Below are 13,178 nucleotides of genomic sequence, written 5' to 3' on the forward strand. Positions count from 1 at the left end.
ACGAAAAGATGCGAAAAATGTTTATTATTCTAGTGCTAAAACACTTATTTTTTATACAAATTATACGTTTTGAAAGATTAACTTGAATTTAAACAGGAATATATAATGCCGTCCAATAAATAAAGCGTTATATGTGTTTTCTTTACAAAGTTCTGCATTATGTTCATTTAACATTTAACGAGTTCACAACTAACATACTTGGCATTTTTTCTAATAATCAAACTAAAAAAATAAATAAGAAACAATGTTTGGAATATTTCGGGAAACGATGTGTCTTATAATAAATGATATGGCATGTTTAATGATCATTTGTAAATAGCATATTAGATTTCAATGAAGATCATCCATAAAGTATATGAGTAAGGTACGTGTACCAATGGCTGGATGAGTACTGTAAATGTAGCTTTAGCCAGTGTCGGGCATCAAATCCTCTGATGAAGTAACCACAGAAAATAGCGTTTAGCTAACTCCTCATTTTTATTATTTTATGATAATGAAAAATACCGTCATTGTATACTATTCATATAAACGAGAGTGTGTGTAAACTTGTGCATATGCAAAGGTTATTATATAACATGATTGTGTGTGCCATGTGCCAGCTTTGACAGTATTGCCCATAAGGCTAAAACCCGACGGTAAATGTTTCCGACTATATGCCAATACGGGCCCATTTCGCCCCATAGCCGTGATTTAACATATATATTACATACCTAAAACACTATAACACATAGTTAACAAAAACAAAAATGAATATAACCTCAAACTATATAAACTATACGCTATAAACAAAATTTACCGTTTCGTCAAAGCAATGCATGTTTGTAAAAGGTAGTATTTATATTTTAAAAGTGCGCAAAAAATGACGCTACATATCTTCAACTGCAGAATCATTGATAAACACCCGCAACAACGTGACCTCTTCCACAACTTCATAGACTTTAAGAAAGCTTTCGACCGCGTGTGGCATGATGGTCTATGGCATTTATGAGAGGATTTAACATTGATGAAGGGCTGGCGCAAGTCATTCAAGAACACTACGAAAACGCCACCAGTGCAGTACTTCGCAACGGACATTAGTGGGCGTCCGTCAGGGATGTCTGCTCACTCTCGTCATGCTCAACATTTTCCTTGAGAAGATAATGCAGGAGACCACAACACCTCTATCTCCATCGGTGGAAGACCAATCTCCAACTTGAGATTCGATTATGATATTTACCTAAATGGTGGCACCAGCAGTGACCTTCAAAATCTTACCAACAGACTCCATAAAGGAGCAAGAGCATTCGTGATTGAGATAAGCACGGAGAAGTCGACGATTATAGTGAACAGTACGACAAACACCAGCACAGACATCACAATGAACTGCGAGAAGCTGGAAGAGGTTACCAGCTGCAAGTACTTGGGCGCAACCCTTTCCAAGGATGGTTCCAGTACCGCTGAGGACCGAATAAGAATTGCCATGGCGACGGCAGCGATGACCAGACTGAGCATGTTTAAGAAAAGCATTTCCATCAGTTTCCTGTACAGGTACAGGCTCACAAGTCACTCGTAGTCTCCATCCTACTCTTCGGCTGCGAGACCTGGACGCTTCACGTGGACACAGAACGCATGATACAGACATTTGAAGATAAATGTCCCCGAAGACTACTCCGCATCTCCTATACGGAGCACAAGACCAACGGGAACGTCCGGGATATGACTGCAGCACTTGTTGGTCCATAAGATCCCCTACTGGCGACCGTTCAACGTCGAAAGTTGGCTTGGTTTTGAAACGTCACCAGGTACGACTCTCTGTGCGCGACTGTTCTTAAGGGCACGCTAGAGGAAGGTCGACGTCTAGGCCGTCAGAAGAAAAGCATGATGGATAATGTGAAATAATGGATATCCCTTCCCATTAATGATTTACTTTCAGCAGCACACAACAGACCTGACTGGAGGAGCATTTCTGTATCGTCGTCCCTCTTTCTTCCCCAACGGCCAAACCGGTCAAGGGATTGATGATGATGATAGCATAATGTTACTTCATTTGTATATGTATGTTTTACATTCCTACAGGTTGAAGATCAGTAAAAAACATCCATTTAACTAAAATTAGTTTCCGCCATTAATATTTGCACGCCGTTGAATATGCCCGGCTTTTTAAAAATGTAAATGAAGAAAATATCACTGTTCATTTGCAAATATTTATAGTTAGGTATCTAATATTTATAGAGGATACTGTTCGTGAGTTGAATACAACGTACATTAATTAACTAGGCTTTGAAAAACAAAACCAAGAGCCTTGATGTGAGTGGTTCAGGTTTCCGTCCATATCAAATAGATTTACCTTTGTTCAACACTTATCTAGTATTTTGTTTATCCGATCATTTGAGAATTTTCCTTTCTTCATGTCGAACGTTAACGAAAGATAATGGCTTAGCACAGCATATAAAAATAAAATGGCGTAATGTAAATAAGCTAAATAACGTCACTCTTTTCGCGTGATTAGTGTATTTCAACTAAGATGAACCACAACAATTTATCAGACGGGAAGTTATTTCAGTAATGCTTGCATTAGGATGGAATAAAATATATACGTGTGTGTCTGTTCGAAATTGTTAAGTGCCGAAATGTTGGACGAGGGGTATAAGCTCGCGCGCCTAGTTTAACATTTGGATACACTAAAACACAATTCAAACAAACCACGTGTTTTTGACGTCATTTTAGGCAAGCGCATGTAGTGATATGTAATTGATTAGAGTTAAAAATACTGTGTTAGTATTTTATGTTCTACTTGCCTTCAACAAAGTTAAGCTACTGTTAAATTCAGCAATACCGCCTGGTTATATTGTTTTTATCTTGTTGCACATTTTACTTCACACGCTAGGAAAACTTTACATCCCATACCATATGTACGGTGGCATAGAGGTGACATTCACTCCTTTTTTTAAATTGCACTCCTCTTTTTTCTATCTCGTGGCCACGACTAACTAACTCGTGGCGACAAGATCGCTATGTCGTGGCCAGGAGATAGAAAAAAGAGGAGTGCAAAACTAAATAAAAGAGGAGTGCAATTAAAAATAGAGGAGTGAATGTCACCTCTATGCCGCCGTACATATGTTATGTCCATAATGTATATTCGCAAAATTAAACGACAAACAGACTGCTTTGACAAACAATTATTGTTAAACAAACTGCCTTGACAAACAATAATTCTCATTGGCTCAGTTTAATATTCCGATAACCTACGCTTCTTATATTCTTCAAACACTCATATTAAATAACCCTGTGTGAATCCCATTTCAGATTGTCATTAATATCTCTGTTATAGTATTCCATTTAATGACGTTTACTAATGAATTGTTCAAGTAATGACATGTGGGAATACTTTCACTTGACAGTCATTCAATAATCATCTGAAATATTTTATTTTTTGGCACTGACTGATAAATAAATCATCAGTTAGATTATGTAACCAGAATATAAAAGACAGTAATATCAAAGTTCTTAGTAAATAGTGTATTCAACGTGTGTGTAATGGCTAATAGTAAGTGTGTATTAAGCAATACAACTTAGTCAAATTGTTTTGCAATATTTCAATGGTCAAAAACAAGAGCTGATGCGACAGTAGTTTTCATTAAGTTAAATATGATAGATTTGTTTCGTATTTGATGGAAATGTTGGTAAGGACAATATTCATGGGTTTCAACACATGCACATCGCCATGCATTAATTGAGTCAAATCGGAGCAACATATTTTTCGTATATTCGGCTACAGTAAAACTGTAATCAGGATTTCTAAACATGATGATTAAAAATGTGGCAACCATTTTGCAATACTACATTAATGTTCACGAATTTTCGATGCTTACTCTATACTTTTACCCATTTATGCCTAGCGTCTAGAAAAAAGACCTTGGCAAACAGCGTAAACCCAGATGAGACGCCGCATGATGCGGCGACTCATTTGGGTCTGCGCTGTTTGCTTCAAGGAATTTCTGTAAGAAATATTCTAAATATAGAAATAAATATATTAGGCATCCCTAATTTCGGAAATAAATTGATCCAATTTAGAAGGATGGGAGAGTCCACTAGGCATACATGGGTTAAATGGCATCAGATTAAACAGTCTTGAATCTCTTAAATTGCCATTTTCCATAGAGGTTACAACAGATAAAACCAACGTTCATATATTTTGGCAAATGATAGTTCTCACTCTGTAAAAGCACGAACGGTATTTACGTCAGAAGATTAAGTAGACGTATGCGTATTGAATAATAATTCCACACTTTTAGGCGTTTAAATGGTTGAAATCCGCAACAAAATCTACGATGTGTAGTTTGGATAACAGTTACATGATAGATGAAACCACGTGATAATGCTAATAGGAAAATAAGAGATGTGTTTGTCAGAAACACAATGCTCTTTCTGCGCCGCTTTGAAGCCATATATTTGACCTTTGACCTTGAAGGATGGCCTTGACCTTGACCTTTCATCACTCAAAATGTGCAGCTCCATGAGATACACAAGCATGCCAAATATCAGTTAGCTGTCTGAAGCGACATAGAAGTTACGAGCATTTTTCGAAACCTAAATGCAAAACCTAAACGCAAAGTATGACGGAAGGACAGACAGAAGGACGGACGGTCCGATCACTATATCCCCTTCTTCGGGGCATAAAAACAGACCCACGAAAACACGCGTACGAAATGAGTAATTTATTAACTTTGATTATAAATAGGTGAACTGTACGTGCGTATCCATTGGTTGGTTACTTGGGCACTGGCCATGTACACGTTTTTAAATGCGTGCTGCTTGTATTGCAACCATATAGAAATTTAGACTTATAGAACCTATTGTACCGAAACTCACGTAGGTGAACAATATATACAAACACACATTAACCCATTTATGCCTAGTGGACTCTCCCATTCTTCTAAATTGGATCGATGTATTTCCAAAATTAGGGATGTCTAGTATATTTATTTCTATATTTAGAATATTTCTTACAGAAATTCCTTTTAGCAAACAGCGCAGACCCAGACGAGACGCCGCATCATGCGGCGTCTCATCTGAGTCTATGCTGTTTGCCAAGGCCTTTTTTCTAGACGCTAGAAATAAATGGTTAAACGATTTCAGATTCGAGCGTTTAATGTATAGTATGTCTTACGAAAAACTCTCGGAACTCACGTACAAAGCGCTTCTTGGACAGGCCAATCCACAAGATACTTCGTATAGTGCGTATATATCGGCGCATGAAATTTAACATTAAATGTGACGTGAGGCGATTACCGGTATCGACGTTAGATCTTTCAATAAGAAAATGTAATTGCTTGGCGTTGTTTGATTGATTAGACACGGTTATGAATAACCCTGTTGTGTAGATTCGATAGCTTTTTACGACACATATCGTAGCTATTTAAATAAGTTAGGAGCATGTAATCTGTATTATACTTGATAATAAAACTTGATGCAAACCGCACGTTATTATTCTTATTAGTTTGAGTTTCGAATTTGAGCTCTTATTAAAGTTATCCGTATAAGACATCGCGATTCAGGGTATTGGATGGGATAAGTGAACATTCAAGAAATATGTGCATTTAAATATTTAAATAAATAACATTTGCATCAATAAATCAACGATAACAAACAATAAATAACACGTTTTAAGAAGACATCAACAGATCTGATTGAGAATTATCTGCGAATAGGCTGTGTTAACTTCTCCTTCGACGATGTAGCGACCGTGTGTAGCTCCTGCAGCCACTATCTTGCGAACCTGAAATAAAATGTTGGATGGAATTTCAGTGGGGTACAATATGTTATATGTTGGCCTTGCGATTGGTGGATTGTTTCCGATCTACTTGATGAGCCTTCGGGTAATCATCATACAAAGTTCTCGTTAAATCAGTTAAATATATGGTTTTAGTCAGTTTTTACTGATACAGGAATATTTATCCGGCCATCGCTTTATGAAGTAATCGTTGCATTCTAAACATGATGAAACATATTTGAAAACAAAAACGTTGCATAAGGCTCACGTATTTCGACACAACGAACGACGCACGATTAATATATTCATTTAAAACCAAACATTAGGATCTACTTTCGCTATTGGAGTTCAGTATGCTCTTACTCGGTTTGTTTGAGGGAAAATATCTAACTGTGACAGATGCGTTGAGAAATATGTCATTTGTTGGTGACACATGAGTTCTTAAAAATGTACCATATACCAAATGCAAAAAACACTTTTTTTCCCGATTGTGTGAATTCGACCAGATAAAAGATTTTAAAATAGACTCGATTTTGATGAACAAACAAATATAATAACTCCAAGATTTGTTTTCGTCGACTTCAAACCATACCCTGTGAAAATGGCAAGCGCACTGCCCTTCCAGGAAATCCCGGTGCCGTGACGCTGTCATAGAAAATGTGGCGGCAACGTGGAACCCGTGCTGCATTGCGTATGCAAGTACTTCCGCCTCCCTGCGATACAGTTCCGGATAGCTTTGAGGAGGAACGTAGCGCATTGATTCCACCGGAAGATGAAACCCTGCCCCTAGGCCCTTTATGACAGTTTTTATTCCGGATAAGCCTTTTCTGGAGGTAAAAAAGAGTAACACAGGTGATTTAAATGTATTATATAAAGTTTTAAGGTAATAGCAAGTAAATATATTTAATATAATTTAATATAAAATGAAAGAGAAAATATAGACACTCATAAGTGCATTATCAAAATAAATGCGCATAGATTATCCAACTGAAATTGAGAGCAATACATACAGAAACGATTATTGACAAAAAAGTAATTATTTAAATTGAATTAACAAACAATAATATGTATTCATTACACTGTTGAATTTTCTGGTTTTTGAAATGGAACTTTGATATAAAATGAATACACATCGTTTATCGTTGTTCTGATGACCTAATTGTTTGCATGTACACGACTTTTCCCATTTAATCTACCTCTGCAATGCTTCTGCTATGAGATCAATGTGCTGCTTTGAGATCCACTGTACGCCTCCGACAACTAATACTGTGTTTGTATTGTTTTCTAATGGCAGCGACCTGTGGTTAATATTAAATAATTGTTATTGTACCAACTACGCAAAATACTCCGGCAACATTAATATTAACATTGGAACTAACTGAAACACCCAAACGCGTGTCTTTTAAAGCCATAAAACCATTGATATTTTTTGCGACTTTGCGTATGGGTGTTTGTTTTCTGTCAACGGACGATAACAGTGTTTTATTAATTAAATGTTAGTTTGCCTTAAATACACATACTAAAGCATGTAAGTTTTCTTTACTCGCATAGTTATTTAATAGTTCAAAGACGTAACTAATTCGTATGTATTTATGATATATAACGTAGATTTTAATTTACAATACAATTTTGACAATACAAAAAGCAAAAATGACAGCGCAGATTTGATTATAGATATATATTTTATGTATAAAGGTCAATGGTTGGTAAGTGGATGTGTATCTAAAAAGTGTGCTAAACGTACCTTTTAAAGAGCTGATAGAGGACTTTTTTAAATGACGGCCTATGAGTGACAGGCAGCCAGAAGTGCGGATAATACGAGAACGCCACCTGTGTCCGGTTATTATTCACATTTTGGTATAACCGCGTGGTGTGAGTTTTATCCCAATCATGTAAAGTGTCGTTCGTCTGCTCAATTATGTAGTTAGCAATACCCCTGTTGGTTGAATCGCCAATGAAAAGGAGTTTCCGACCACGAAGGCATTGTTGAAGGCGTCGTCTAGAAAACTGTTGATACGAGCAGCCGACTGGTTGCCACGTGGCCCGGCTCCACGTACATCCTTCACCTGTCTTGCAGTCAGTACAGGGAACCACCCAATGTCCTGTGTTAAACATGTTCATGAAATCAGGGAATGTTGAATCATACTGACGTTGAGTTGAATGAACGTTAAACATAATGTGCCTGATAAACCAGAATTGTCAAACCCAACCGTATTTAGATAGTCTTAAACTTATAACATAACCATTAATCATTCCATTCTTTAACAATGCATAACGGAACATTAATCCTCTACAAGCGTTAAAACGTACGAGTAATTAGTAACGGTGAAAAGTGGTCTCCAACGATTACTTTGATAAACAACACATTGTTTCCCGAAGTTTGACATTTATGGAATCAATATTTCATGCAATCATTTATGTTTTTTTATTGGTTTGTTTAATCCTATAACTCCTTAAGTAATAAGTAAGTTATACGTGACAACTCTAATGATCCATAAGTATTTCGTTTTGCAAATAAAACCTCACAACATATTGTACACGCATATAAAGAACTATCGCAATATTATTAACTTGACAATGTTCACTACCTGGGTTATCTCCTGCCCTGCACGGAGGCAATATATTAGCTGTGGACGTCTTTATATAGCCGCATCTTTCATTTGGCGCATATAGAAGGTCGCAATCCTGAAGACATACACGTATTTGATTACATCTTTTATCAGTGCCTAAATTAATAATGCTTATAGGTGAAGATAAAATGCATTTTTTAAATAAATATAAAGTCGCGACTTTGTTTCTATCAGGATACCTATTTACATTGAACAAATCTAGGTTTTAATCTCTTAATGTCTAAAGCGTACCTTAGCAATAAAGAAATGTAACAAATCACAACACAAAACGAATTTTTAGAACGTGTTATTGTGTGGTTGCAATTTTAAAACATTAGCAAATGTGTTTGATTTCATAGTGTACAGATTATTTTCAATAACAATATTATGCACGTGCACATGTTGAACAAAAGGTCAAAATAATTTTCAATTAATGCAGACCTGTTTGAATCCACACAAGTCGGTTTCGTTCAAGAACCCATGGTCAAGTCTTCCTCGCCGATGAAATGTTATTGTGGCTGTACTGGCTACTGTTTCGTCCGTGTTCATCAAATAGACACGCACAACAGTCTCTCCCAGCGCGAGCGTTATATTCCGGCTCTGTAACGTGGAATAAAAGAAAATCTACACTTTACTTGCGGATTTTAATTAATAACAAAACTGATGCTAAATTATAAATAATTTAGCAAATTTGGAAGTTAAATTATATATTTCAGATACACCTCATCTCTGTGTACACGTACTAAATAAACAAGACAACGTTCGTTTTAAACTGTTTCCATTAATTAATCACTAACGATTGTTTCATCACGCGAATCCCTGTTCTGTGATATATTCATACTAACCCTGGCGCATTATACATGCTGTCCAGACGAGATTGGCATTGGCACCCTCTAGCGTTGACCTTTAGCCGAATTATTACAGTTTCGTATTGCACGTGTACCTCGAATGTTTGTTTGATATATTGTGCACCGGGAAGTCAGGGGTGACAAGAATCGAATCTATTGCAACCGCAACTGCTAACATCTTAACATAAATATTACAATATAATAATAGATAAACAAATATTCGACTAGTCAATATTAATACAAAGGCAATATCATGTTCACATTCAGACATGCATGCGTAATTCTTAAGATGAAGACATGATTATCCTTTGCATACTTTCGTTAGATTATTATTCTATAATTGCAATACTCTGATCTAAGGTGTATCTTTTAATGCGATACTTTTAATATTCTTTAGAATTTTTGCCATTAACTCGATTGATTCTCATACATATAACAATGTTTTTGCAACTCAGTGCCGCATTATGCAAAGTGGTATAATTCAATTACCTTGACTACAGTTCATATTACTTTTCCCTGAAAAAAGAAAGAAACATATTGTATATTGAATAGAACTATACGTCACTATTTCAAATGATTTCGTGTCACTTAATATATGTAATTACCTAACTTACACGCATGCTATTAATTACATTAATTAAACAATCAACAAACATTATTGCATACACATAATGCTTCCGTATTCTTTATATTTATAAGAAACTCAGCTTGAACTGTCAGCTGCGTTATCTTATATATGCATATTGTTTATACTTGTAAGATTATTGGATTAATCGTTCATGATCCGCTAAACTGTATTCAGTTCGCAAATGTAGATCTACCTGTGCTAGGAGTGCCAGATTCGTCAATAACGCTTGGAATTCTGAAAACAAATACAAATAATGCAATACATTCGTAAACATTTACAAGTGCTCACCTTTCGAAACAAAGGAACTGATTTGATAATCTATTGTCGGTATGAGATAACTGGTGATGCCCCTTAAGCGAACAAAATTGTTGAGTATTGTATTTACATTAAAAGGTACCCATTGTTTATTTACATTCCTTTGGCAAGACCAAATGCATATCTTATGCAAACGTTCATTAAATAAGAACAGAACAGAACAGACAGTTTATTAAGACTTATACATAAGTACATCGTCTTTAATGCATATAATTATAAATAAAGTAATGTCACGTATCCTTATACTATAGTAGGTAACCAAATCAATATAATGATGTATATATGTTAGTAAGTAAAATGACATTTCAGAACTAAATTCAATGAAATGACATTTCTAAACAAAATAAGAACAGAGATAAACAACGATTTTGACAAGGAGAAACATAATAATGTTAAAGGCAGTAAGGACAATGTATTACAAATACTATCAGTGACTGCAAAGTGATACATACACTTCTTTGAAGAAAGTCAAACTATAATTCAGTGGTATTATTTAAAATAGCATTTCGTACAGATAATGCTTCCTTAACATATTTACACACGTTAAATATTTCAAATTTACAAGTTGATGTTAATAAACTATGGAACTTAACAACCGATGGATTCACGAAATAAAAACGTTTAATGAATTTTTGCCGTAGAAAACGTAACATGAACAAACACAAATAAAATGGAATTCATCCTCTATATCTCGTTGATTACAACAAAGGCAATAACGTTCTTCACGGGGGATATTGTTGCGTGAGTATCTTCCTGTCTGAATTCTCAATGGATGGGCGGAAGCCCTTAATTTCACAAAGTATAAACGTAGACTCTTGGGTAATAATCTAAATAGTTTTCATATTCAAGAGTAGTTTTAAACATTCTATACATATCTAGAGTAGAAACTCTATTCATATCACCAAACCATTCTTGCTTAAAGGTATCAATAATTCTGCATTTAAATTCACAAACAAAAGCATGACTATTAGTTATATTTGCTGCTTCAAAAACATAGGAAAATCCGTAATCGTTTAACAATTGTTTAACATTTGCAACCCAATTGTTGCATCCCTTATTACAATCATTTAATGCTTGAATATACACATTTTGTATTATAATATTTTTACTGTTAATAATTTTTAACCATACTTAACAATCGTACGTATCTATTTACATATAATGGATATCTGCCTAGCTCACCATAAACTGTAGCGTTACATGTGCTTATTTTCACATTTAACAATCTCTTGCAAAATTTTAAATGAATGCGTTCGATCTCTTTTGATTTATTGAAACCCCATATTTCAGAGGCATAACAACAAATAGATCCAACAAAAGAATCAAACAACTGGCAAAAATAATTTCGGTTTAAGATCATACTGCTTACATTTATAGAGTAAAATATTCATAGCCTTAAGGGCTTTTCCAACCAAATGTTCTTGATTTAAAGTGAAACTACCAGTGTAATTTAAAACAGTGCCGAGATAATTAAATTATCTACGATTTCTATATCTTGGCCATTATATGTCCATTTTTCATCATTTCGAATTTTACCCCTTTTACGAAAAACCATTATTTTTGTTTTTTGAAGTATTCACATTAAGCCCCCATGTATTACAATAGACATATAGGTTATCTAAGTGGTTCTGTACTTCTTCTGGTGATTTACCTAGAATAGCCATGTCATCCGCAAATAATAATAAAATTAAGGTTATGTCGTCTATATTTAGGCCAGACAATGTGCTATCTTGCAAAAATAGTTCCAAATCTTCTACAAACAGTGAAAAAAGAATCGGGGACATTACCTCCCCTTGTCTTAGACCGACAGCATAACTAAAGTATTCAGAATATGATGTACACGACTTGACACAAGATTTAACATTTTCATACATATTCTTAATTATTCTCAAAAGTTTACCTTGTACACCAGATTTATACATTTTTAACCATAATGCATTGCGATATATACTATCAAAACATTTGAGCAAATCAACATAAATAACATACAAACGTTTGTTTTCATTTAAATAATGCTGCACAACAGACAACAAGATATAAATAGCATCAACAGTTGAACATCCTTTTCTGAATCCAAATTGGGCATCAGAAATTTTAGCATTGTCTTCACAAAACGATTCGATACGTTTGTTTAAAATGGTTGTAAACAACTTAGAAAAACAACTAACAAGTGTTATCCCTCTATAATTACTAACATCATCAACAGAGCCTTTTTTATGAAGAGGTATGATAACTCCTTCTGTCCACTGATCGGGGAAAAAGCCAGAAACTAAATACTATTGAACATGTCACATAAATGATTTGATAAAATATCCAAACTTTCAAGAAAATATTCATTTAAAATAAAGTCACTACCAGCCGCTTTATTACGTTTTAAGCGTTTAACTGCATTCCTAACTTCATCTAATGTTATCGGCTGATCTAGTTCTGGAAAAGTACAATTTTCCTCATTAAAATTATTATTTGAACAAAATTCTTCAGCTTCGGCATTATTAGTATGATTAATAGTATTACTCAAATTTTCAAAATAATCCTTGAATGCATGTATTGAAATTTTATTGCCATTTATTTTTTTTAGATTTAAAATATTTCCAAAATTCCTTCGGCTTTTTACTCTTTAAATTTTCAATTTCTATCATTTTTCGTTTAAATGCATCTCTTTTCTTTTTGTTAATTAATTGCTTATAAATACTTTTCTTTTCACACAACGTTTTCCTATTATATCAGACTTAATACAATTAAAACATCGTAAAGCGTCATGGTATTGATTTCGAGCAATTATACACTCGTTGTCAACCAATCAGCGTGTTTTTTATACACTGTCAACAAAGAACGTGGGTTTATTTTTGTAAACACGAGATTTTAAAAACAACGGATCCGCAACGTTCCGGATTGTAGTAGTAAATTTTTCTACAGCTACGTTAATTGAAAGTTTACTTGTACAATCAATATTTTCAACAATTTCTGTCAATACGGGAAGTCGAGAAATAATTCCTGAACGAAATTCATCTCGAAATGTATTGTCC

General features: G+C 34.6%; 1 protein-coding gene across 1 annotated transcript; it reads right to left on the reverse strand.

Annotated features, from left to right (window-relative positions):
* Positions 1–5,580: 5,580 nt before the first annotated feature.
* Positions 5,581–9,044, reverse strand: LOC127869192 (cadherin-like and PC-esterase domain-containing protein 1). Its single transcript, XM_052411543.1, has 6 exons — positions 8,803–9,044; positions 8,341–8,437; positions 7,497–7,854; positions 6,949–7,050; positions 6,345–6,579; positions 5,581–5,758 (listed from the first exon to the last, which is right to left on the reverse strand). Exons 1-6 carry the CDS (start codon positions 8,908–8,910, stop codon positions 5,657–5,659), a joined length of 1,002 nt encoding a protein of 333 aa, XP_052267503.1. The 5' UTR covers positions 8,911–9,044; the 3' UTR covers positions 5,581–5,656.
* Positions 9,045–13,178: the final 4,134 nt, after the last annotated feature.

The sequence above is a fragment of the Dreissena polymorpha genome, chromosome 1 (assembly GCF_020536995.1).
Source record: "Dreissena polymorpha isolate Duluth1 chromosome 1, UMN_Dpol_1.0, whole genome shotgun sequence".
Lineage (NCBI taxonomy): Eukaryota > Metazoa > Mollusca > Bivalvia > Myida > Dreissenidae > Dreissena > Dreissena polymorpha.

Bases quoted from the DNA above. Each gene is read 5' to 3' on its own strand.
- LOC127869192 (XM_052411543.1), bottom strand. From the start codon at position 8,910: ATGAACACGGACGAAACAGTAGCCAGTACAGCCACAATAACATTTCAT. The intron at 8,438-8,802 runs GTCTGCATTAAT...GTATGTCTTCAG, and splicing joins ACTTGTGTGGATTCAAACAG to GATTGCGACCTTCTATATGC. The intron at 7,855-8,340 runs GTAGTGAACATT...TGTTTAACACAG, and splicing joins CAGGGCAGGAGATAACCCAG to GACATTGGGTGGTTCCCTGT.